General features: G+C 41.1%; 1 protein-coding gene across 2 annotated transcripts in view; it reads right to left on the bottom strand.

Moving 5' to 3' along the window:
* Nucleotides 1-4,713: 4,713 nt before the first annotated feature.
* The window catches only part of DNAJB6 (DnaJ heat shock protein family (Hsp40) member B6), a 95,298-nt gene continuing 72,676 nt past the window's right edge, over nt 4,714-27,335 (bottom strand). The window contains exons 9-10 of one of the 2 annotated variants that reach the window (XM_026652024.2): nt 15,616-15,816; nt 4,714-6,403 (exon numbers count right to left, since the gene is read on the bottom strand). In XM_026652024.2, coding sequence (XP_026507809.1) covers nt 6,246-6,403; nt 15,616-15,816 — 359 coding nt within the window. In that variant the 3' untranslated portion in view covers nt 4,714-6,245. The remainder of the gene's footprint in view (nt 6,404-15,615; nt 15,817-27,335) is intronic. The other variant, XM_029911626.1, reaches the window with a different exon arrangement.

Below are 27,335 nucleotides of genomic sequence, written 5' to 3'. Positions count from 1 at the left end.
ATAGTGTTTTTGAGAAATGGGGAGGGAACAGGGGAGGAGGGGTACAAATGGTGCCATGCTATGAGGATATCATCTTTTGTATAAGATGTGAAAAATCAAAGCACCTGATCATTTGTGGTTATGACAGAGCCCAACGGTGTATTTGCAAGAGTTGAGGTATTAGCCAATGTTCCCTGCAGCCCCTGTTGTTTCAGTTAGATACTCTGTTCTTCACTTCCCATCCCAAATTGGTGTGGAGCATTTGTTAAATTGGTCAGTGCTGTTAATAGTTGCTGTGCTTATTTAGATATCCTCAAATTCCAACTGCAGAGTTGGAAACACTACATAAATAGCCTACACGGGGGCAATGGCTTACAACAGTGGAGAATGTTTCAGTGCCTCTAACTTCCCCTGCTTGTCATTGGAGACACGGGCAGCAAACACCCTGATAATGCAAAAGGTTCCAACCAACCCACCTTTACTGTAGGTTACTCACATCAGTGTGTGTGACCAACAGCCACAACCAGCCCGTTTCTGCTTCTTGTTAAATACAACTTTGAAAGCAGCTGCACTCTATACTAAAGGATAAAGAGCATGTTCTTTACTAGAGACAAGGTGAGGTAATATCTTTTATTAGACCAGCTTCTGCTGGGGAGAAAGACAAGCTTTTGAGCTTACCCAGAGCTCTTCAGATCTGGGAAAGGAACTCTCTGTCATGGTTCTTTAGCAAAATACATATAAGTTTCTACCAAAGGAAACAAAGGATCAAAGAAATGTTATCTAGTCAGAGCTATGCTTCAGGTTGGTGTACAGTACATGTCAAATATGTACTGAACCCCACAAAAACAGCTGATAAACTTGTGACTCATCAGGGGCTGCTAAAGCCAGGATCCGTGTCTTGTTTGAAAGCACAAGACAGAGGGCAGGTTGTTCCCATCAAATGTCACAAGCAAAGTCCCATGTACTTCATGGGACCTAAACTATGCAGCAAGAGCCTCCCCCCCCCCCCCCCCGCACCCCCACTCCCTTGTGCTCCACTGTGGCTGGCTAGAAATTCTGCATCATCATCTAAAGTTAAACTATTGCAGTTTTCTGAATTAAATAGGAAGATGAATATATGCAATACAATAGTCCAGGTCATTTTGGAATACATTAAAAAAACATTTTCAGCTTTGCACATGGCAAAGATTTTCATATTTACACAGTCCTAGTGTAGAAATTGGCACAAGGGAAGCAAGAAGTTTTGGCAGCTGGATGGGGACAACTGAAGCTGTTGGCAGCGGCTGAGGTATGGGAGAGTTCAGGATAAGCACAGCTGAAAGAAGTTTCATCTTAAACGATTAGCAGTTAAATAATTAATGTGGACAGGGACATGTTTGCAATTAGGTTTCAGAGTTAACACAGCTCCACTGAGAGGAATGGGGACAGTTGGCTCATCTCAGTATTGTTTCAGGATGTAATAAATATTAAACAAGGAGAGGGTGCTAAAGTCACTGACGACCAACGGGATACCTTACAAATCTGACATTAAAAAAAAAAGTTAAAGATTTCTAGTAGAAAAAGGGGTTAGAATAAGAATGAGAAGCTGAACTAAGCTCACACAGGACAATTGAATTTGCTGCAGTTTCAGACCTAGGTACCTACTCTTGTGCCTCTATTGGGGACTGAGGTGCCCAATTTAAGCAGCCAAATCTAGAAATGGAAGGCAGCTTCCTTTCCTTACCCAGTGACTCCTAAAACTAGACTGAGAGGCAGCATGATTAGGGGCCTGAGAATTGCAGTAAGAGCCATGAATGGAGCTCCTACATTGACTCATGGATGGCCTTGAGAAGTCACTTAAAACTGTTTCTGCTTATCTGTCAGATAATTCAATGTACCTAATCCCCACAACACTGTAAAGTGCCATTATTAGTTTGTTCTGTTTTCTGCCCCAATGCAAGAGTCAAAGAGAAGGGAAAAGAGTCAATATAGAGGAAAACATGGGAAGTAAAACTGAATAGTGCATAAAGCTATACGATAAAAGATTGAGACTGTCTACAGAGGATTGTGTATCAAATGATAGCTGCATTTCAGATCTTGGTTCTTATACTCATTTAGATTATCTATTTCTCAGATGCAACAGGATCAGACTCAAGAAGTAAAGTGCAATTAGAAACGTAGAAACAGGTCAGGGAGAAAAACACTGGGCGTTAAATGTAATAATAAACCAAGTCTCAGACTCAGACCAAATGCATGCTCTAATTTGGTGGTAGGTATTCTGAAATCCGTGTTGGAGAGCAGGTGGGTCACAGCAGTTATGAATTTAAGAAATAGTTTGGAAAAAGGCAATGTAGAGCGATCTTCATTTTCAGTCACAGGTAGGGGGATATATGTTGCATGTCTTTAGGTATCGGACCTCCAAAAATAGCCTTTTTCATAAGAAAAATGTGGAAGTGGCATCTCTAGAAACACACAGTACATTCCGAATCCACAGAAAGGTCACAGACTCTTCCTGCAAAAGGGAAGCAAGGAGGGTAAGCCTCTGTAGGGGTTTCTATGGTGACAAAATAAAACTGACTTATTTGAGTTAGCATAAGGAGTCTTCGCAACACTCAGCCAATTCAAACAGGTGAACGCACAGCCAAAGGCAGTGACACTGATCACGCAACACTGGAAGTTAACTTGGGAAATATGCCCCTGCCCTGTAGCAGAAACACTTGCTGACACCGTTCTGCTAAGATCAAGTGCTGCCTGATCTCCAAACTGATCGAACATCAAGCAGCCCTTGAAGCAGAGGGTGTATTGTTGGCTGGAGTCATGGGATCCCAGTGGCCCTGCAGTGGGCAAGAAAACCACTCCCGAGGTTTAGGAAGGGCTGTGGGGTGCAGTAAGTCTTTTCTACTGTGCAATTAAATGCACTCCACTTTCCCGCACTTGAGCCTACAGTTCTGCTGAAGCACAGGCAAGAGCTTGGTCCTTTCAGTATTACAGCTTACCACCAAGAGCGCACTGTGACGCTCTGTACCTGGGGGAGTGTACTGTAATCCCCATATTCCTCATTTACACAGCGTGATTTTACATATAAAGCATGCCTTGTAAGGTATCGAGTGAAAGGTTATGATCTGCTGAAAGTCTATCCATATATGTATATCATTAATGCATATGAAGTTATGAGAATTGTGTTGTAAGGTTGTCACTAAAGCACGCTGTAAGTTGGGGGGAATCAGCCAGATATTAGCCCCCCCAGAGGCAAGAGCAAGGAAAGTAACCAATGCCTGGGCAGGGTGTCAAACAACCCATCAACAGCCACTGTCCAGCAAGGGAACTACAATGCAATGGCTCATCTGCATGAGGCCACACCAGGGGAATTGCTCAACCTTGCTTGGAGAGAATCAGCAATGCCCCCCAGTCATGCCTGGACTTGTGTTCTACAAGCACATGGACTGAGGGTATAAAACAGACAGAGTGGACACACACTGGGCCCTTTTCCTGCCCCCACCTACGCTACAAGCAACCAAGACCCTGAGAAGAAGACAAGACTCCAACACAGGAGATTGGCCCAGGTTTAAGTCCTGTATACTAAGGACTGCAATATCCAGTGGGGTGAGAAAAACTGCGTAATCTAGTTGCTGCCCAGTCTAATAGGGTTGAGAGTTTAGACTGTGTGCTTATATTTTCTTTTGGTAACCACTCTGACTTGTTATGCTTTGACTTATAATCACTTAAAATCTATCTTTATAGTTAATAAATCTGTTTGTTTATTCTACCTGAAGCAGTGCGTTTGGTTTGAAGCATGTCAGAGGCTCCCCTTGGGATAACAAGCCTGGTACATATCAATTTCTTGATGAACGCGTATAAGCTTGCAGCGTCTAGTGGGCATAACTGGACACCGCCAGACGGAGGTTCCTAGGGTTGTGTCTTGGACCGGAGATATTGGCTAGTATCATTCGGTTGCAAGTAGCTGGGAGCAGCTTACATGCCAGAGGCTGTGCATGAAGAGCCCAGGAGTGGGGGTTCTCACAGCACAGCAGGGTAAGGCTGGCTCCCATAGTCAAGGTTTGGAAAGGCCTAGCAGATCATTCATCTAGATAACACCAGAGGAGAACATCATGCATGCCATGCAACTTCTTACGAACGAATGTGTATTCTCTCTCTCTCTCACACCCCCCCCCACCTGCAGCCAGCATTTGAAATACTCATGAAAACTTTTCTTAAACAATGATGCAGTAACTATTGTTACCTCTTCTTGTCACCCTTCTGTTACTGTAACATACACATGTAAGCCATTAGTACTCACCATTTGAAAGAATCTCGAAGTGTGTAATGGGGAGATTTTTCCAAAAACAAAAAAATCCCCAAATGGAACAATTTTCAAAATCCCCCAGAGTAGCTGAATTCAAAATAACCCTGTGGTGTTAATATGAATGCCATGCTTACAGCAGGTGCATTTCCATCAGAATGAACCCTACGCTATTTCTAGTTTTAGCAGTATTAACTATTTTAAGAGTAGGGAATCTCTTTGGAAATTATACCCTCTAAAACTAGAATTAACTGTGTTCCGACTGTAGCATGTCTACCATATGTACAAATATACGGTATATTGTTAATCTTTGCTAAAGAAGCCATTCCTCGTGGGTACTTGACTGTCTTGTGAATGTATAGCCTCCATTTTCTTTAATACCCTGAAGCTTAATTTAGGCATAGCCAACTGATGTCAGAGCAAGACTATTTTTTATAGTTAAAAATGACAAATAATAAAGAGAATTGTCTTTATTTTTAAATATTAGTAACACTGCACAAAACAATTAAGTGGTACTTATAAGTGACAAACAAAAACTGTTCTCAATCTTAAATTTCAGATAAACCTAATTTAAGTACCCTAACAATCTGCATACGGTTACATTTTCCTAATGCAAGCATTATATGCTAAACCATCCAAATATTGTACATTACCAAGATTTTATATTTTAACAGTCATTCTAGAACAGCAGATTTTACTTTTCTGTTTAGCATCTTCCTTACATCATTGTGTGCATTGCTACATTTTGTAAATACCAAGGATGAGTGAATTTCTCCAGGAAATTTGGGTTTCCAACAGTGCCAGTTTTAAGTCAGTTACATCACCAACATACTAGCAAAAAGAGTAGAGACAAAAGAACAAAAACAAACATGGCTGATAATTACTATTCATAGGTTAAAGAGAAAAGGCAACCTACTGGCAAGGAACATGCAGGGAAGTAGTTAAGACAATAGAAAGATTCTACTTAGTGCTCAATTAAAAGATTAGGAGAAGCAGTGTGTCATGCACATGAAACAATTATGGGAAGCAAGGAAGTAATCTTGCCAGACTCAAAATATTTCTTTTAAAAGTGAAGAAAATGTTTCCAAACTAAAAAGTTTAGTCCTGCAATATAACTGATGTAAAGATACTTTCCTCATGTGTGACTGACATTCTAGATATATATTTCTGCAAAGAATTACTTGGTAGAATCATACAGAACCTGAAAACATGTTCGGGATCTGAAATCCACTCAGCAGAAAATCAAGTGTAAATTTAAAGTAGCATTTAGATAATTTGTCTGGAGAGACTTGGTAGAAATTGAAAATGATGAAAAACACAAGGAATGATTTCACTCAGTGACTCACCGGGAGTCTACCATGCATAATGAATCAGTATGAATATTTACAGGAGACCAGAATCACACTGGCTTTCTTAAATCACCAGATGTAACTTCTCAATGCAACATAAATGTGACAGCATATTTAATCATAACAAAAATAATTGTTCTGCCTAAGATAGAAAAAAGTTAACGTAAAATGCAATTATGAAGTTTGCATTTTTATTACTAGATTGTTTCTTAAAGCTAGTTTCTAAAGGTTTAGTCCTACTCCCACTGAAGTCAATGGGAAAGCGCCTATTGAAATCAATAGGAATAGGATCAAGGTTTAACTCAGATATTTTAACAGGCCTGAGGATACCAGGAGGAGTAGACATAAACAGACATTGTTACAACCCCTTATATCCTAGAGGAAAACACTAGACTACAGTAGATCTAGTTGCCGGGAAGGAAGTAGTATGTGATTCTGCAAGATTTTCCAAAATTTCAAATACAATGCACCTCTAACCAAGATCAGCCTACTTTGAAGTCCCCAATCTGACTGGCAAAAAAGCCACTCTGTGCTGCTAAAGGGTAATAGTGCAATTTTAGTGTAGTTTTAAATACGAATCATCTTCCTTACTAACAGTGTATACAATCCAAAAAAAAAATATACACAAAAAAGTGTGCTCAAATGTAACGATAACATATGGTGTCATTGTAAAGGTACTGAGTATCGGAGGAGTCCGTTTTAGTGATTTCCTTTGGTTGGCTTCTTCTTCTTCTGTTCCTCTCTCTGCTTCTGCTTCCTCCTCTTGCTGCCTTCTTTGTGTCCTGAGGAGATATGGCTTGTAAAACACAGTTCATAATATTCAATTGACTTTTCCTTTATAAATGCACACATGTTTTCTGAATGGTTTAGATATTCTTTCAAGAAGACTTGGTCTAATTTGGTTTGTTTCTTTAGTGACCACTAAATCTAATACAAAGCTAGGAAAGAAAAAGCTTCGGTATCTTTGAAGTTTGGAAAGATGTAAAAACACGCACCAAAGAACTTCAAAGCCATTCAGGAAGAGCCTCAAAAATAAAGATAACTTACAAAATGGACACAAAAATAAATAAGCCTAGAGCATATGCAGACAGCGCTACTGCCTGTTCCCAGCATTTGAAGTTACCATAGTACTTGCACTGTCTTCCTCATTCTAAGGATAGAAAATGATCTTGAGTAAAAACAATATGCAAAATGTTAACATTTAGTGGAGCCCACTGTGTATGCCGAATATCAGCCTGCGCTTCATCAGCTAGTTAAACTAAGTGGATTTATATTGTAAGCCTTGTGCAAGAGAACAAGGATTAAATATAAGGACTAAGCTACTTTTAAACTCAAGGAACTATCTAGCTCCACTTCAGGGGAGCATATGCAAATGAAGTCTGTTTTTGCAGCACCTAATATGCTTTTTCCTTGGTTCTCCATCAGGTCATGTGATCACACTGCAAAAGCGGCCCTAGCCATTATATCAGCCAGGGTGGAAAATTCTTTGGCTCCACTTCCACCAGCCAGGCAAAAAAGGGCAGCCAATCAGAGTGGAGCAAAAAGGCCAAGCAGTACGGCACCTAGAAGTTAGTGCCTGGGATGACTGCCCTGCTTGCCTACCCCTAGAACTGGCACTGGCACACTATCCCATGCATTTAAGAGACGTGAAAACCAGAGTGATGTATCAGAACCCACCTGCTTCCTCTCAAACTTTGGGTAAAATGGAACTGTCCACCCAGGCTTTTGTTGTGTACAACTCACCGTGGAAAACAGAACCATCTCCATTCAAGTCTAATGAATTCTATTAATTCTACTCTGAAATAAAGCCAATAGATTTAGACTGATGATATCTGTTTACAATTCCCTTAAAGATCTGCTACGCAAAGCTTTAAGAAAAAGAACATGCTTCTAACTCAGCAATACTGTGTCACTGAGCAGCAGCATGATCCAGTGGATGGGGCAGACACAAAACAGATTAAGTCTCACCACTACATATCAGATATAGGGCTGGAGAGGGAGAGTGGGATAAGTAGGATAAAGCACCAGACTGGGAATGTGGGGGTCTATTATGATCCTGATTTTGCTAGTTACCTGCTATGTAATCATGAGCACATCACTTCACTTCTAAATCCATTTCCCTCATCTGTCAAGGGTGGATAATGATACTTCCCTACCTATGTAAGTACTTTGAGGTCAACTGATTTTAAAAAACCTAGGAAAGAGCTATGTATTAACCATCGTGCTTTACAATCTCTCTGTGGGCTTTACCCTTAAGTCCTCTCATAAGCAGAACGCCTATTTAAATCGATGGGAGGAGTTTTGCCCACCTCACAACTGCAGTACTTAAGGGAAAGTTTCCAGCTCTAGGTCAGCAGAACCATATGGTATTCTTTTGGGCCAAATTCACTTCAGGAACAAGCAAGCAAACAGCTTTTGAATTCACTGGAGTTGAACCTATTTATGCCAATGGTGAATTTCTTCCTTGGCTATTATTTCAGCTCCTACACTGTGTACAGCAGCATTATTTCATAATTTATGCTTAGTAACCATAGGATTTAAGAAACTGTGCTCCTTATTTAGTAGTTCAGCCATGGGCTATTAGCCTGGGCAAGTTAAAGAGAAAACCAGTTTTGCTGTTTAAGGATGAGAAAAAACAGCAGTGTTCTGAGTGTAACTTGTGGAGATGCTGACAAAGTTTTTCCTATTCAAACGCATCATACCACCTTGGTGTCCACAGATGCTGCCATCAGACAGAGGTTATTGAACATGTGCTTACTACTAAGAATGAAGCACCATCATCAACACTTTGCTTCATGTATTAAAGTAATTCACTCTGAAAGTCAAGCCCCTTCACAAACTACACTTGACCTACAATTGAAAAAACTCCTTGAGTTGCCTTATATCTGAATGCAACAGACCAGAGGGATCTTATCTCAGAAGGGCACTAGTAGCCCCCTTGGAATAGGGAAGAGAAGACAATGCAGAATAAGGTGGTCAGGTGAAGAATTTCCTATAAAAAAGAATCAGTTAGCAATGGGCTGAATTCACAGGATTTTTCCTTTTAGTGAGAAAAGCAAAATCAGTAGCATAATCAGCCACTCCAAACTAGCCAGTTTAATGACTATGTTAGCAATGATATTCAGAATGGAACCATTACAGCCTAATGATTTACACCCTTATTCTCATTTTCCCTTCACAAAAGACTGTCAGTAACTCTGAAGAGGCTTTTACAGACAGGTGACACTGCTTCTGAAATTGATATTTCACTACATGGCTTTTAAAAAACATACATTCAAAAACATAGAAAGGAACCCTATATCAGTTAACCAGGATGCAGATAATCTAATATAAGTTAACTTCTTGTATATGGACACAATATGCTTCATTACGTAAATAATTGACTAAAACTAGCACTAAATGTTAGAATAGAAACTAAGGAACTGGGAGACTGACAGCAAGATCTCTGACTAGTCTCTTGAATGATCTCTCACGGGAAACAGTGACATTTAAAACTAGACCGCCAAAACACTACAATAAGGACCATTCCTGGAAAGACAGGACTAATGGGTCTTCTCCATTTCTAAGCTTCTGTGATGAAGAAATCCCTCTCCCCTGTCAAAATGGGCCAGAATCTCTGCAGGGATAAATCAGCGTAGCTCCACACATAGTGGTGCTAAGGTGATTTACACCGGCAGAGAATCTGACCCAAACAGGTTGAGTAACTCCATACGAGACAAGGTGCTCAACCCTTTAACTCTTATATGAATAGTCCCACTGACCTTCCCAACTGAAGCGTATTTAGTAATCTTCAATGGGATGCAAGATTGCCCCCTAAGTCAATGGAAAACAGTTATTTGAATGATCAAGCAGCAGAATTTAACAGCAGGCAGGCAGATTACAAATCGTGGTGAGATAATGACACTGCTCCTTCATTAATGTTAATATTTGATTAATTTGAAATACTTGTCTCTGGAGAGTCAGAGAGACAGTCAGTGGCCAACAAGATGAGAAGTCACAATCAAGTTTTGGTGAAACTGGTTCAGGGTTTTTACAGTCTCTCTTCAGTCAAATAGTTTGTTTTGTTTTTGGGGGGGGGGGAGAAGAGGGGGTCAAGGGGGAGGAGAGGAGAGAGAATTCTCACATCCAGAAATGACCATGGTACTTTTCTAAAGGTTAGGTATTGCAACACAGAGATTACACATGGATAGGGAGGCTGTAAAGGTTTGTCAGATCTTCACAAAGCCTCAATATGCAGAAAATAGGCCTAAAGACAGATGGCAGCCACTAACTTGGCACTTTCTTGCTTTTGTTAACTCCTGTCACAAACAGAGCCAGGTGAAGCAGTCCAGCCAATGTAACCATCTGGAATTGTGACCCAATTCTAGAACCTGAAACCTTGGTTACATGCCACTACTTCCTTACCTGCCCTTTCTACTTCATGCCCCACCTGAACCCTCCTTCTCCACAAAGCTTCCACCTAATGGAAGACTTCAAAAGACTGAACGCAGTTTTATCTTTAAAAAGCCCACTGAAGTAAAACTGAAGCTATATGACTTCAAACTCCCCCCCCCCCATCAGGGATCAATAAATCTGGCAGCCTCTTCGCTGGGTCCAAGGCTGCCCCTTACTTTAGTTTTTCCAATGCTCTGGGTCCTCCATTTAAGTGGTCTTCAGAGCACACAAGGTTTCTGAATCTCCAGAAGGCATGAGACAGATGTATTTAGTCTAGGGCTTCAAAGCACATCACACCCTTGAGAAGCAACAAAGAGGGACGTATAGACAGAGCGTATACCTAAATATACTAGTGCCCTGCAGAGAGCACTACCACCCAGCTCCTCTGTGGTCCTCTTCATCCTGAGAGAATCAGGTCAGGGGAGAGGCAAAAGTGGGAGATGCTGAATCCTTTGCTCTGCTAGGACAGCAGAACGGTGGGATGGTGAGAGCAGCCCCATTCCCTCTCCCCTCGGCCCACAGAGAGGAGAATAGGCCAGGTAGATTGGCAGGCAGCAATGAGGAACAATGCACTCAGCAGGCTGGTTTCATTGCCTGTAACTAGCACAAAGTGCATACCCTAGAGCAGTTTCTCTACCTCTTCCTGCCCCCCAACCCATTGTGGTCAGCAGCAAAGAACACATTGATCTTTTTACATTGGCTTTACCACAGAGAATCTCAGGGAGGCAGGGGATGGATGTGAATCAATCTTTCCTCAGCTCCAGGTTGGCAGCACTGCTCCCTGGCTGCTGCTCCAGCCTGCTTGAAGTATGGTAGCAGCTGCTCTCCTGTGTGGGCAGAGTGTGGGAAGGTTGGCCAATGGATTCAGTCACTGGCTCACTGCCTCCAGTCCCAGAGAGAGAAACATTTAAGTACTGCTCTCAGACTCTCATGAGGGTGGAATCCCCCTGCACAAAATCTCCCCATGAAGTGAAACAGCAGTGGCTCAGTTCTGTACACAGGGCTTCCTAGGGTGACATACGACTATGGGAGGGGCAGAGGGGATTGGCCTATACGTAGAAAGAAAATATTTTCTGTTATTTTGCTTTAAAATATATTTGGATTACTTTAAGTCCAAACACAACAAATGCTAACAAGGTGTGATCTGAAGGTTATTAATTACTTGATATTGTTCACATCTTCCTATGAGCCATTACAAAGCCCTCACACCTAGTAAGTTATACCACAAATAACTATTTAGGTACGACTTGATTCAGAGAGACATTGTAACACCAGAAGGGTGTTTAACACCCTGCATTGCACAGGCCATAGAATTTCACCCACTAATTCTTGCACCAAGTCCATAACTTTGTTGAGCTATAGTGTATCATTTAGGAAGACAACAATCTTTATTCAAAGACTTCAACTGATAGTGAATACACTTCATGCCTCGGTAAGTTGTTTCAATTGTTCACTACCCTCACTGCTCAAATCCTGCACCTTATTTGTAACCTGAGTTTACGTAGCTTCATCCTCCAGCCATTTGAAGTAATTTAGCTTCACTTTTAAGTTAAACAGGCTTTTAAGGGGGGGGGGGGGGGGAGAACAACAACACACTTTAACCACCTGTTTAGGCCTTCCCTTTATATTGTTCGCCAAGCTACGTGTTACCTACTTGTTTAGTCAGCCTAGCAGAATTGCATGAAAATATAATGACCTAAACAAAGTCTACTTGCCTGCCTTTTGCAAAGATGATACTGCTAATGAAGAAACCCTGATTTTTTTTTTTAAACTCATCCTTGGCAAGCAGAAGCTTGCAAGGCTATGCAGCTTAGGAAGCCCTACACCAAAAGTGACTCACCAACATAGCTCTCTCCACGGGGGACAGTTGTGCAGGGGGATGCCACCCTCATGAGAGCAGTGTCTGAAGGCAGCTCTCTGAGCCCAGGCCAGGAGGCAGTAAGCCAGTGACTAAATCCACTGGCCAATTTTCCCACCCTCTGACCACAGAGGAGTGCAGCTGCTACCATCTCACATGCAGTCTAGCAGCAGCTAGGGAGTATTTATTCAGCTCTATCCCTGCCTCCCAAAGATTCCTTGGGTTAGGTCTCCATTCCCACCTTCTTCCCCACCCTCCCAAAAAACCCCAAAACTCTGCTCATGCAGCTTGCCAAACATTTTTCCATCCATTGTACAGACGAATCATAATACCTTGGTCAATTAGAGAGTAATAAATTGGGGGTAACTAACATTTGGTGATTTTACTATTTAGTAACATAATTCATATGATGTGCAAAGAAAGACCGCATTGTGGATACAGTAAATTCTAGTAGCTTGACTTCTCAGTTGAGGAATCCATGCCAGAATTAGTTCAAGATTAGTTAAGCTAGGTTTTTTAAAATGGTTTCCTTTTCAGTAATGCCAGCAGATGAAAATGGGTGTCAAGTAATGAATGGATTAGGGTTTAAGATATAGGTTAATACAGGAAACTATCACTCAAAAGGGAAAACACAAACCTTGCCATATTAATTTACAAATTTAAGAACTTTTAATTTATATGTATTATTTACACACTATTTTTAACAATATAACATTTAAACCACTTCACTATGCAACTAAGCTTTTTAAAGTTCAAACTCAGATATACCTGGAGAGAATCTGGACTTCAAATAGCAAATGAACTTGTTCTAATTATAGAACTGTGAGGTAAATGTGGTTTCAACATGGATTTCTGTATTCTAACAGGCAGTTAAGCCATCTATCCACTAAAAATAATTAGTAATGTGTGATTTAACACATTTCTATAGGAAGGCAACAAGAAGCTAATAAAAATGTGAGTACAGCTTTGTTCTATCCCAACACCTTTAACCCAAATTATGTTCTGTCTGTGACAAAATTGTCCCACTGAATGGGAAACTCGCACTTAATTTCTTCCAACCACACTTATCAGGGACTTTTTTTTTTTTTTTAATTTGCAACAATCTTGCATGACGGCCACAAATTTAATCCCACTTTTGAAGATGGTTGGAAATTATTTGGCTTCTTCAACAAAAATAGTTAACTCAATTTTACCTTAATCTTATCTTGGGTGTTGTGTTGCAGCAGTGGTTCTTAAACTGTGGTCTGTGTCCCACTGGTAACCTATGGACATTTGTTGGTGGTAACATTGTGCTAGCTTCTCCTCCTCATTTCAAAGCTGATTGATGTCAATGGTAAAACTCTCATTGACTTCAATGGGCTTTGGATCAGGCTCTAAAAGATGCCAGTACTACATTAGATAGTTTCTTAACATTCTTCCATGAGAGCAATTGATGCAGCTGCCACAGTGATGTTTGGGATCCCAGCCAGATTGGAGGTCATCTGCATAATCAAGGCTGTGAGGGGCAGCAGGTGCACATAGAGTCCATTTCCTATCGTAAAGGCTCATTATGCAGAGGTTTAAAACCTAGCAGTAAGAAATGCATTCTTGGCTTAAACTTCAATTACAAAGAAGTCTTAATGGAGAAAGGTGGGAGGTTTTTTTTGAACTTTGAATCCTATCATGTAAACCTACAAACAGCTTCTTCGGCAACCATGGTCTGCCAGGGGAACAACCAGTAGCCGTAAAATACTTACAGAATGACAGTGAAGTCCTGACCCCACTGAAGTCACTGGCAAAACTTACTTTAATTGGTCAGGATTCCCCCCCACCCCAAGTCCTTCCATCTGTTGAATGAACACAAAAAAGTAGCAAGGGATTATATGAGGGATGAGAAGATTCTGTATAGCACACGGTGACCTATAGTTACATTAGTCACGTTTAGGTCTGTGTGCACATTTACTTGGGACTTCATTAGGCTGTAATTAAAGTGACACAGGGGTGTAAGAAGATTTGCAACTAAAAACTTTATGTAAGTGGTGTTAAGGTTGCAACAAGGAAATTCAAATGTTTTGTCAGAAACTTGGATACTGCTTAGAAAGTGTTCAATTCCCATTCCAGTTAGAGGAAACGGAATCTGAATTCCCTCAAAGGTCACATCTAGGGTTTGGGGGTCACAGACACAGGGACAGCCACACAATTCAAATCCAGATTCATTTCAGATCTTCAGCTCCAGGGTTTGGTTCAGACTAATCCCTAGAAGAGTTTTTGCTATATCATATATACACATTAAAGGCCCGATTCTGCAGTCCTTATGCAGGCAAAACTCCCAGGGACTCCAGAATGCCAGGATCAGGAAAAGGAGGTTTCTCAAACATTCACTCATTTCTGCTGATTTCCCAATCTAAAGTAATTCTGTGTTTGACATCTCTTGAGCTGCGGTGCAAGACAATGTCACAAGCAGAGGATCATAGATGGAGAAACAGCAGGAGCTGAGGAACTTAAGATAGGTGGTTTTTGTCCTTCAGCGTCGATGAGCAAGGAAATAGGATCGATAAATAGAAATATTCCCGCCAATGTTTTTGGTATTTTTAGAGAGTCATCACCTCCTCTACCAGGCCCTATTCAAGTTCATTTGCTCCTAAAGGCAAAACTCCTGTTGAAAGCTATGGCAGTGGGCCTGCTTCACCATTGCTGAAAAAGATCCTTCATTTTGGCTACTAAAATCTGCTGTCCTTGGATATGCAAATCTCCAGCTAACTTTAATACGGGTTTGGCCATATATTGTGTTGAGGACCGCAGGATCAGGTTCTATGCGTGGCCAAGGACTTGCTATTCAGACAAACTGACGTAGTCAAATGGATTTTGTTGCCCTAGCTACCAAATGTATTGTAGCCATAAGTATTACAGGAGGCAAGAATACGGGGGGGGGGGGGGGGGGTCTAATCAGATCTAGAATGTGATGGATGACAGGATCACCTGGTCAAAATTATGGCAGAAAGTATCCATGGCAATTGTTGGGCTTCCTTATTTACCTTTGGAGGCTGCTCAGCTCTCAGTACTAGAAATCAAGATGCACAATCCGCGCAACGCACGGTTGGTATAGCCATGCTAAAACTGGGAGCAAGCCAGTTCATGATCGCATACTGCAAATAGTGTGGATGTTGCGGTGCTGGTGGAGACTCAGGCTAGCCCCTCAAGCTCAGACCTAGGAGCTGGAGAGCCCGAGCCACAATGGTCACACTGCTACTTTCAGCATGCCAGGGCAAGTCTGTCTACCTGGGCTGCACTGTAGACTTAGGCCTCAAGGAATTCCCACTTCCAGAAACAATATTCAGTTGCTGAAGTCTGGATTTATTCTCATTTGGGAAGGAAAACCAAGCAGTTTATTTAAATAAATATGAAAGCACACTGTGATTAGTTAAGGACCTCCCTGTCTTTAAAGGCAAAAAGTATGGATATTATTTTTGAGAGCATTACTTTTTGCTCATGCTTACAGGGTCATACTCACCCCCTGCCCCCCTTTGGAGGATGTGCCGTATACAGCCAGGGCATTTGTGAATCTAGACTGAATTGCAGAGCACAGAATGAAAGCCCACAAGCTGGCATTCGTTACCTGCTGGGGAGCTAGCATTAAGTCAGTATACAGCAATGCTTTCTTTCTTGGGTTTTTGATTCTCTCTTTTGACTAATTGAGTCATTTTCTGTACATTTCTCATTAACCTTTATGTGCACACCTGATGTATATAAAGGGGTCTCCAAGCTGCTTGTAACCCGAGCTCTATCTTGTTCTTCCACCTCATCGTTATGATAGGCATGTTTGGGGAAAGTGGCAGGCTTGTGGGACTTCGGGAGGCGGATATTGGTAGACTGGAAAGGTAGGGCCTGTTGTCCTCTACGGCTGCACTCCTCAGCAAGAGCTTCCTCATCTGCCACACCTGAAAAGCAGACAAGTCAAGAGAAATGAGCTGGAAGCACATCAAGGCTTTAGCTTAACCTGAAACAACTGAAAATCAGGCTGGAAGTCAGGAACACTAAGTTACACCCTGGTACTGACAGACTCAGTCTGTAGCCTCGAGCAAGCCATTTAAACTCTTCATGCCTCAGTTTCTCCATGGTAAAGACAGGGATAACATTACTCTCTACCACCAGCCCATGTTACTGTCCTCTGAGCTACTGCACAAAGTCTGGGAATGTCCCCCTTTCCTCCCCCGAATCTTACCACAGTGGATCCACCCTGCCAGAAGTTACCCTGCCAGATTCTAGTGGAAAAAATCAAGCTACTCGTGCCCGAGCAGCAGAGCACGCAAGCTGAGCCCCACCGTACTGATCAAGGGCTTTTTCCTTGTTTCTCCTGCTGCAGCTGAAAAAGCCATCCCACTACAGCTCTAACTGAGACCTCCACAGAAGGGGTAAGCACTGCAGCAGAGAGAAGCACTGTCTACTGCCAAGAGGGAAAGAGTCCAGTTAGGCTGACTCCAGGGATGAGGGGAGAGGGTGAATTTGGCTCTCAGGAGAGAAGGAAGAGAGTTGAGATTCTGAAACTGAAGAAAGAAAAGTAGGAGGGAGGAAATAGGGTTGAAGAGAAAGAAAGGGGGAGAGAACGAGCACGCACGTGCACACACGAGAAGAGAAGAAAAGAAACATGATGGAAATAAGATTAAGAGTTCAGGAAAATATATAAGAAAAAGCCGTACCACTGTGGGAGTTCAAGTGAATTTGCCTTGCTGCACTAGCTGTGACAACATCAATACAATAAAGCAGAGAATTCAGTCCCTTCTGCTGGAGCTACCATATCAAAACAACATTAGGAGTAAAAACACTGAAAGGAACACAGTACTGAGGGAGGAAAAAAACCTCAAACAGGAACAGGACGAAAAAGGCACAGAGAACCTAAAATCTATAATGGGAAAGAAAGCTGAAGACCTGAATAATAGTTAGTTATACATTAGGAAAAATACTGAAGGAAAAGAGGGAAGTGAATAGGAGACAAAGGAGCTTTTTTGTTTTTTTATTAATCCAATTATTTTATCACTTAATATTTGAGGAAACGTGGCATCATTTTATATGCATCAAAACTGGCGTGTCACATTCTGTAAGTTTTTTCCACACTATTTCATGCATCAGCTGCATAGGGATGGGTGTGTTGCATTAGTTAATGTCTGGGAAATGCTTTGAAGATGGAAAAGCACTATGTATGCATTAAGCAATAACAGTAATCCAGGGTCAGTTGTTATCCAGTTACCTAAGCAACTCTTGTGTGCTTTAAAACAGCGCTGAGATACTTACACATGGAAGGATTATTGTTTTCTTTTTAAAGTTGTCTTATATGGAGTATTATATTTTAGGGATCAGGAAAAGGAGATGGGGTATAATTTTTACTTGTTTCACAGGACAATTCAGCTCTCAGCCACATGGAGCAATTAAAATCCTACACAAGTGGCAGATGTGTTTATCATACTTGTATTTGAGTGAATTTAGCTTGACAGCAGTTTTGAACATACTCCTGACTATAACCTGGTGTATTATAGAGGTGGCAGAACTGATCGTCTATGCTGTACAATGTTTTGGTTAGGCCTTGGCCTCCTTCATAGATTTAACAGTCAAACCTCCCCCTACTTGAAAGACACTAGCAAGAGGGAGAGACAGAAGAGAAGTTCTGTAAAAAAAAGCCAGATATTTCCACATGGAGGTGCAACCTGGCTGTGTTTGTTATATTGATTTTAAGAGAACACAATTGGCAAGCTGTTCCCTAAAGTTTTACTGTGCTGTTAATAGGAGGTCCCTGGCAGTATGGCTTCACCCGACAAATGCAATGGCCTCGATCCCATGTGGAGCAGAGTACCTTCAGCTGCCATTGCTATGGAAAGCAGCTGAGCGTACTCTGCACTGTGCACAATCAAAGCCAATGAACAAACATTAATTCAAATCTTTAGCTTCCTGCAGGAGAAACTAGAGTCCTTGTGAAGGGTTTCACGTCCACGCTATCGTTTGAGATGCTGTCTATGCAGCACTTGGCACAGGCACTTCTTACACATGTATCAATCTCATTACGCCAGGTCTGTTAAGAGGAATCCTTTTAAAAAAAATGGTAAGAATAGAAATCAGACTCAGTGGAAAAGTCCGATGTACCAATTAAGCTATCATGGCAGATCAAGGGAGTTTATTTCCTAACAAATTACTTTGCAAGCTCGGTAAGAGATTCCTCCCCTCCTGCAGGAACATAGGCTGCACAGCTCTCCCTTTGATGTACATCAAAGTTCTCCGGTGCACATTTAGAGTTTATATCTGAAAGCAGCTACACATTAGAAATGTGCATTAGCCATTAGTTGTAGGAGTTTTATGTTTGTACCCCTTTCAGGAAAGGCTGCTTTATACCAGCTGAAATGAAAATGGGCACTATTGTAAATACTGGGGTAGGTGTTAAATTACCTACCTATATGCTACACAAACATGGACACACTGAATTCACTGAACTGTTCCAGCTAGATCCCTGTCACTCCCAGAATTCCATAGGTTTGACTAAAACAATGAGGAGGCCTTGTGGCACCGGAGAGACGAACGCATTTATTTGGGCATAAGCTTTTGTGGGCTAGAGCCTACTTCATCGGGTGCCCACGAAAGCTTATGCCCAAATAAATGTGTTAGTCTCTAAGGTGCCACAAGGACTCCTCGTTGTTTTTGCTGATACAGACTAACATGGCTGCCACTCTGAAACAGTTTTGACTTTTATTCAGCCAATATGAAGGAAGAGTTTGAAAGACACAGAATTCAGAGTACTGTAATCTCACTACCCCAGCAGCACACTCCTCAGCATGATTTTGTGCTTGTAGTAATAGGAGGCCCTAAGAGATAAACCTTGGTATCAGAGGCCTGGTATGAGGCCTAAGGCCTGAACTAAAGTAATGGTCAAGACTTTGCTAACATAAAGCAAAGTTAAGCTGTGAGCCAGAGGCAGGCCCTGCTCATAGAAGCTGGCAAGGAAAGGGCTGATGCTGCAAAAAGATACATACCTAAAAAGTACTGAACACTAGATATTAGAACACTCCTATACTGGAACATTCCACAGATAACATGGAACAGGCCGACCCATCCCAATGACAGGGGCAAAAGGGTAAAATGGATAGAGTTGTTTTGATCGAACCAACATGTACAAGGTGAGAGGCGGCACCTTACTACGTAGCAAGGTACAACCTCCCTACGTGAAGGGGTTGCACCTCAATACATCAGGAATGATGTGTAACTTGTTTGTACCCGTGTATAAGAATGTATCCCTGGGGTGGTGTCTTTGTCCGGCCGAGGGGGCAGCAGAAAGTCCCGCCACTGAGCTGAGTCCATTGCCGAGCGGCACTATCTAGCAGTATGCCCGGTAGACTAAGTAATCTACGGGGAACTGAAATTGTGTCAGGGTCGCAATAAACCTGGCCGAGTTGCCTTTGTACCTTACTAAGACTCTGTGGTTATTGGGGGTTCTCGTCGGGTTTGCTGTGTCAGCTATCTGCGCAGAGCTGGGGTAGCACACAGAGGGAACACACGCACGCAGCCGAGTGATATCAACAGGAGAAAGCAGAAGCACCACCCCGGTAGCATCTCACAACAGTGCTCAGCCTCTTACACCCTAATCCCCTATCCGGCAGTTACCCTCCCTTCTTTCTGCGTCTGGGTGCGTCATACAGATACTGCAGCTCACTCCAGAAACTAGCAACAGCACTAAAAAAACGCCTAACAAAGCAGCAGAAAAGTCCAACAAGTCCTCTTGGCTCCAGGCTTCTAAAATGACATTTTACACATTAAAACTTTTTATTTTAAGTGGACTAAAGTACTCTGAAAGATGCCAAATGCCCTCAACTCCCATTGAATTCAATTACATTCTCGGCAAGAGATAGGCTCCAACTGTCTGGCTTCTATTGGATTTCATGGCAGATGCTCTTCCTATTAGACCTCAGTTGTACCAAGTGCTGAAGGATGGTCTTTAGTTAAAACTGTAGACTGGGATCCAGGAAATCTGGGTTTAAACCCTGGCTGGGCCAGACTGTGTGACCTTGGGCAAGACACTTACTTTGTGCCACCATTCCCCATCTATAAAATTCTCTTTATCCTTCTCATTTAGAGTAAGCAATTTGGGAAGGACCATCTTCAAAGAGAACACTGCCTAGCCCTTCAAGGTCTTTGGTTAGTACTTCTGGTGCTATGCTGTGATACAAAACATTAGGAGATTTCTCTGGTACTTATTTGGGCTAGGGAAACTATATAGCCATGTCAAGGGCACATGAGTATGCTACGGCAAACTGCCACAGGCCCACTGAAGCCAGCTGACTTGTCAGCCATGCTAGTTGCTGTGTACCAAAAGTTGCACACAGAAAGTTTCTTAACACCTGGTCTGCCAAAATCAAGTCACCAACACAAGACAGGTTTCACCCTGTCTGGGGCTTATCTGAGCGATGCAGCTGCACCTGAAGCACAAAAAGGCTTAACGTGCTGTGGAAAAACAGTATGCTGACAATGCCTAAATATTTCAAAGAGCAAAGCCGGCAAGGGATGTTTCCAAACTAGCTCAAGCCTATCTCTTGCCTAGAAGGGGACGGCAATCCACACTAAAACAGAGTACAGCTCTGTGATATGGAACGCAGCAATACAGCACCTGTTATGGAAATAAATCCATTTAACTTATTTATAAGTCCTTCGTACGATCCTGGAATTAAAGGTTTTCTCAAGGAATTTTGATTAGTCTCTCACATTCTCTCCAACGAAGGAACTACACCCCTCTAGAAATTGTCATTTTAAACCTAGTTTAGCGAGCGCTTTATTGCAAGAAATTGCATTTCCTTATATACTGCCTCGTGTAACGCCGCCTAGGGACACAACATTAACTGTACACCACAGACATCACATATATACAGCGTTAAAACTGCTAAAGAACAAATACTATTGATGTGAAATATTTACCCTAATTAAAAAAGTAAAATATACAGTTAGCGGTCTCTCATTAAGCTACAAACACAACACGTCTCCCATTCCCCCCCACCACACAAACGAAGGATCTCCACTAAACTTCTGTGTCCCCTATTTCCAGTACACAAGGATTTAGCTCATCTTCCTCTGAACCAAATGCACAGCAAGTTTCACTTCACTATACACTGAGGAAAAAAACCATTTTCCCCTTCCTAGATTTATGACATCGGGAAGCATTTGAATGTTCCTCACAATTAGCTATATGCAATAATACCAAGTGTACAGTGCACCAGATATTGTATTAATGACCGTGTCTGTACTCCAGTTGACTACTTGTTTTCATATTTGTTTTCCATAGTATACTAAAAACAGATTAAAGCTTACTTTGCATGTGAATGCTGTATTCTTTACCTACTTCGATTTTGCACTTGTGCATCTTTATTTTCTTTGTAAAAATTCAGACAATTGGTGAATACAATACAAGTAATAAAACTACTATAAAAAACAGCCATTGCAGGACATTTTAAAAAAAATCTATATATTTGTATATATACACACACAAGTGTGTTTACACAAACATTTAGAAGTTATTTGTCAGCTGCAATGTTTGTACTGAATAAATGAGAGGCACAGTATCTGTGTTTTTGTGGGGAAGGGTAATCTTCTGAAAACTGAAAGCATCTGAAGATTATATCTTAGATCCTTAGTCTACTAAATACTACACAAGATTAAACATGTATGTTTATTTTTGCTGTGAAAACAGGATTTTTTGGGGTATGTTTACCATTAAATATGAAATATTTAGACCCTTAGAATCAATTATTCATTATTTGCTACCCCTAGTGAAAATACTTTCATAGTGTAAGGCTATACAGGCTGGGATTTATATTTAGAAGCACAGAACTTCTACAACTAGAACAAGGCTCCTGGTGCTTTGCATATCTGAAAAATCAGAACCACCATAGAATGTATTTACAACTAATTTAATTAGGGCCAAATTCTGCCTTCTGTTACAGCCAGTTAAATCAGCTCATTGGGTCGAATATGGTCTTATAATTTGTTAGATCAAGGTCTTTTGATCTAAAGGGAAAAGCCTTAAGTTCATTTAAGCCATCATTAACCAGCAGAGGGCAATATTGCATATCAAAAGAAAAACACATCTGTCAAAATAAAAAGATAGCTGTCAAGCCTTTCATTTAATAAAAAAGTATGTGCATCCTGTAGGTATTACACATCTAAAACAAAACAGATTATTTCGCTAAACAAGCACTTTCAATGGGGATGCCACCCAGGTACAAGCTTCATTTGCTCCTGGAAAACCCCCTCTTCCCTTGTAACTTTCTTAAAGTGAAAGAAAAAGTACTTGGTAACCGGCAGTTGTATATGGTAGGTAATATTTTATGTAGGTGGGGCACAGTTCATTAGCAATTCCGTCCCTTCACATAGTTTATTTAAAAAACTAAATTCATAAGAGCTAGAAAAATGGTTTTTGGAGAGCAAGTTTTCCTGAGTACTTCACTAAAAATTGAGTGATTATTGCAATTTAGTCTCTTCTGCATTAAGAGGTTTGCAAACAATTATTTTAACACACCTTCATTTAGAAGCCAAGGTAGAATAATTTTGGTTAAGGCACAGGACTGGGAAGCAGGAAACCTGGGCTTGGCTCGGCTCTGCCACAGATTTCCCCACATCATTCTGGACAAAGTGCTTAATCTGTGCCTCAGTTTCCCATTTGTAAAAGGGGGTAGTGATACTTAATTTCACAATATGCACATGAGGTAAGCAAGTTTATCTTCACAATGCACATTGAAGTCCTTGGACAGAAGGGGATATGGAAGTGGCAATTATTTTATTTAAATTCTCTTTGCCCTGTGGATTGCAGTTTAGAAGTAGCCCTCATTTAGTAGTCATATCTAAACAGAGAACAACTATATATTACGACTACAGATAAATTATACAGGATTATATTATTCTCATTTCCTAATTGAGAGATCTCTCCAGCTCCAATGAACATCTGAATGTTCATACAACATAAATTATAAGCCTTTTAAAGGGAAGGTTAAATTCTCCTCTACATAGCTACATTTTAAGAAGGCAATATTAGTATGGGCTAAGCATGACTGGACTTGAAATCCCTGTTATGAAGCAGCACAACTTTACTGGTACAGTGATGTAAATATGCAACACCTGCACTGGCGGAAAAACCTTGAAGACATTGCATCATTTATTTCCTTTTCAGTAGGAAATAATGACAGTAAAATTATCTAAGTTGAAAGAGGAGTTTGTTCCAGTAGGGCAGGGTTAGAACATGCTTTTTATTTTCTTACATTACCAGTAATATAATGTTCTGTCTTGAGCAACAATAGTACAAACTGGCCTATGTACAGCCCAATGGAAGAATTTTTTTAAGTACGTGAAAGTACTTAATTGAGAGTACTGTCAGGAATAGGTGCACATGATGACACATGGAGACATAACGCACTAATTCACAACTAAAGTTATGCTGAGCCTCAGAAATTACAAAATTTCATAAAAGCACTTTAAAATAAATTATTAATTCCCCCCCCCTCCACCTTACCTAGGTTCCTCTAGGGGTGCCCAGAATAGCTAAGCACCTTTAACATATATTAATGTTCCTCAAGAGCTGCTGATACAACATGACACAAAAAAAAAAACCCCACACACCTCAGTGTGGAAACAATTCTGCTTCTATTTGTTTGTAGAGATGGGGTCAAAACTGGAACTATATATTCAAGCATTGCCCCCTGGAGGCTTCACTTTTACCACTGGGGATGAATGACCAATAAGACTTTGTAAAAGAAGAACACCCAGTTTTGCTCATCTAGTTATGTCCTTGTTTCTTAACAGCACTACAGAGGCACAGCTGCAGTGTAGACATACCCCACTCATGAGTACCTCTGCTCCTGATGAGGAGATCAAGAGTCCATGACAACACAGTGGCTGCTGTGAAGATTAGGGCTACAAATGAAAGAGCAGATAAGCTTTTATTCCTTAAGGAGTTTATTTTGCAAACAAAATTTAAAACAATCTGAATATAAAGCTTTCCAAGGTGCTGTCTGCGGATCTTTATAGTCAGTTAACAGTGGGATTTTTTGCAGCAATTAACATCTTCATTAAATAGCTTAAAAACTTGCCTTGGTTAATAAGAGATTCTGCCATTCTGTTGACACTTAAGTCAACTGATCAAAAATAATTAGGAGTACACAAGATGTAATGTGATGGAGCCCTGATTGACTCAAGTCACTAAGCACAAGATCATAGAATCATAGACTGTAAGGTCAGAAGGGACCATTATGATCGTCTAGTCTGACCTCCTGCACAACGCAGGCCACAGGATCTCACCCACCCACTCCCGCAACAAACCCCTAACCTATGTCTGAGCCACTGAAGTCCTCAAATCGTGGTTTAAAGACTTCAAGGTGCAGAGAATCCTCCAGCAAGTGACTCATGCCCCACCCTGCAGAGGAAGGCGAAACCCCCCCAGGACCTCTGCCAATCTGGAGGATAATTCCTTCCCGACCCCAAATATGGCGATCAGCTAAACCCTGAGCATGTGGGCAAGACTCACCAGCGAGACACCCAGGAAAGAACTCTCTGAAGTAACTCAGACCCCACCCCATCTAACACCCCATCACAGGCCATTGGGCATATTTACCGCTAAGAGGCAAACATCAATTAATTGCCCAAATTAGGCTATCCCATCATACCATCCCCTCCATAAACTTATCAAGCTTAGTCTTGAAGCCAGATATGTCTTTTGCCCACACTGGTCCCCTTGGAAGGCTGTTCCAGAACTTCACTCCTCTGATGGTTAGAAACCTTTGTCTAATTTCAAGTCTAAACTTCCTGATGGCCAGTTTATATCCATTTGTTCTTGTGTCCACATTGGTACTGAGCTTAAATAATTCTTCTCCCTCCCTGGTATTTATTCCTCAGATATATTTATAGAGAGCAATCGTATCTCCCCTCAGCCTTCTTTTGGTTAGGCTAAACAAGCCAAGCTCCTTGAGTCTCCTTTCATAAGACAGGTTTTCCATTCCTCGGATCATCCCAATAGCCCTTCTCTGTACCTGTTCCAGTTTGAATTCATCCTTCTTAAACATGGGAGACCAGAACTTCACACAGTATTCCAGATGAGGTCTCACCAGTGCCTTGTATAACAGTACTAACACTTCCTTATCTCTACTGGAAATACCTCGCCTGATGCATCCCAAGACCGCATTAGCTTTTTCACGGCCATATCACACTGGCAGCTCATAGTCATCCTGTGATCAACCAATAATCCGAGATCCTTCTCCTCCTCTGTTACTTCCAACTGATGCATCCCCAGTTTATAACAAAAATTCTTGTTATTAATCCCTAAATGCATGACCTTGCACTTTTCACTATTAAATTTCATCCTATTACTCCAATTTACAAGGTCATCCAAATCTTCCTGTATGATATCCCAGTCCTTCTCTGTATTGGCAATATCTCCCAGCTTTGTCTCATCTGCAAACTTTATTAGCACATTCCCACTTTTTGTGCCAAGGTCAGTAATAAAAAGATTAAATAAGATTGGTCCTCAAACCGATCCCTGAGGAACTCCACTAGTAACCTCCCTCAAGCCTGACAGTTCACCTTTCAGTACGACCCGGTCGTCTCCCCTTTAACCAGTTCCTTATCCACCTTTCAATTTTCATATTGATTCCCATCTTTTCCAATTTAGCTAATAATTCCTCATGTGGAACCGTATCAAATGCCTTACTGAAATCAAGGTAATTAGATCCACTGCATTTCCTTTGTCTAAAAAAAATCTGTTGGTTTGGCACGATCTACCTTTTGTAAAAGGGGCTTAGTGTTGCTCTAGAAACGTTAGTTTTCATTCACCTCTTCCTAAGGATAAAAATTGTACTTTCAGGAATGAGGAGGCACACAATGGACACAAGTGCAGCTTCTTCTCTTAGACAGGACAGAGCTTTAGCAGTATAATACCCTTGGATGTGCTAAGATTTATTTGCTCAAAACTCTTCCCACCCAATCTGAAATCAGCACATGTAAAAAAGTTAAACTATTTCAAATAAATCTGATCTATTAGAACAGCCCATTAGAGTAGACAACTTATTCAATTAAAAAGTTACCAGAGTAGTCCTAGATTACTGTATACAGAAAAACCCAAGTGGATAAATTGGTTCTCTTGTTCCGCTCTTGAAAGCCACTTTAATATATATCTATATCCACACACACACACACACACACACACACACACACTTATTTAGCACATGACGGCACAAACAGAAAGACCATGTGAAGAGTAGAGATATCCTGAAACCTAAAGAGACACAAAACAGTACCAAGGCCAACTTTTAAAATTTCTGATTTTGGGTGCTGAATTTAGACCAAATTTTCAGAGTTGCTGCACACCCACAGATTCCATCAACTTCAACTGGAGTTACAGATCCTCAAAATTTTGAGAAAAGAACAGACCCAAGCTTTTTCTAAAATTTGGAACTCACGAAGTGAAAACCCCCAAAAATTCAGAGGCCACTTTCTAAGTTTTGAGCATAACATTTCAAATAGCAAAACAGGAAAGTCTGTGCTCAGGGTATGCTACTGCAGACTATATTGTGCACATTCTTTTGATTAATAATTGCTATGTTTGTTTTTTAAATTCCAGGAAATGCTAATACTGCAGCAAAGCTCAACAAGATGAGAGTTATAAAATCCACTTAAGTACGTGCTCTGCAGATTTTTGCCATGCTCAACAGAAGCTAAGTTTTCATTATATCTTTTTAGAAAAATGTAGCTCTGTGTTAGGCGAGCAATGAACGTGTCTTAAAAAAGATGCTTGATATTTGATATGTTCATATGAAATAAACAGCCATTTTAAAATCTACTGATAAAAATGCAGTTCTAGCCTCTTAGCCAAAAGGGCCTGAAATCATTCAGAAGCTATCCATGGAATGTTAGAGCAGCTGCTAAATGTGCACCATTGTTTCTCATGGCAGCATTTCCACAAACTATAAAGGACGTAGCTTCAACATAGCAGTTTATCTGATAAACTACAATGAAAGTATTAACTTTGACTGGTCTCGGATAAACTGGTCACTTTGACCAATATTCACTAATATGGATTTTCATTTGGGCATAGGTAACTCCACTTTAGTGCATGTATTCAAGAACACAGAGAACCCACAAATAATGGTTTGCCTCCAAGAGCAATGTAATAAGCCTTCCCATCTCCATGGAGCTATTGTTCACACCCTTTGCTCAGTGGAAAACCCTTTGCACACAAATCTCTACAAGTGCACAATTTAATCTATTTCCAGGCATTTCTCTGATGCTCAACTATTATTGGTCTGGGTAGAGATATCATAAGGCCTTACAGTTTCTTGATCAATGTTCTATCCAGAAGCTTGCCCTGCCCTGTCTCAGTCCATCCCTTCCTCCAATAAAAGGTATTACGTCACCCACCCTATCTCTCTCCATCCCTTTTGGAATTACC

Source organism: Terrapene carolina, unplaced genomic scaffold, assembly GCF_002925995.2.
Source record: "Terrapene carolina triunguis isolate 2854851 unplaced genomic scaffold, T_m_triunguis-2.0 Scaffold111, whole genome shotgun sequence".
Taxonomy (NCBI): domain Eukaryota; kingdom Metazoa; phylum Chordata; order Testudines; family Emydidae; genus Terrapene; species Terrapene triunguis.
Note: the sequence above shows the minus strand (reverse complement) of the source record. Positions and strands in the feature narration are given on the sequence as shown.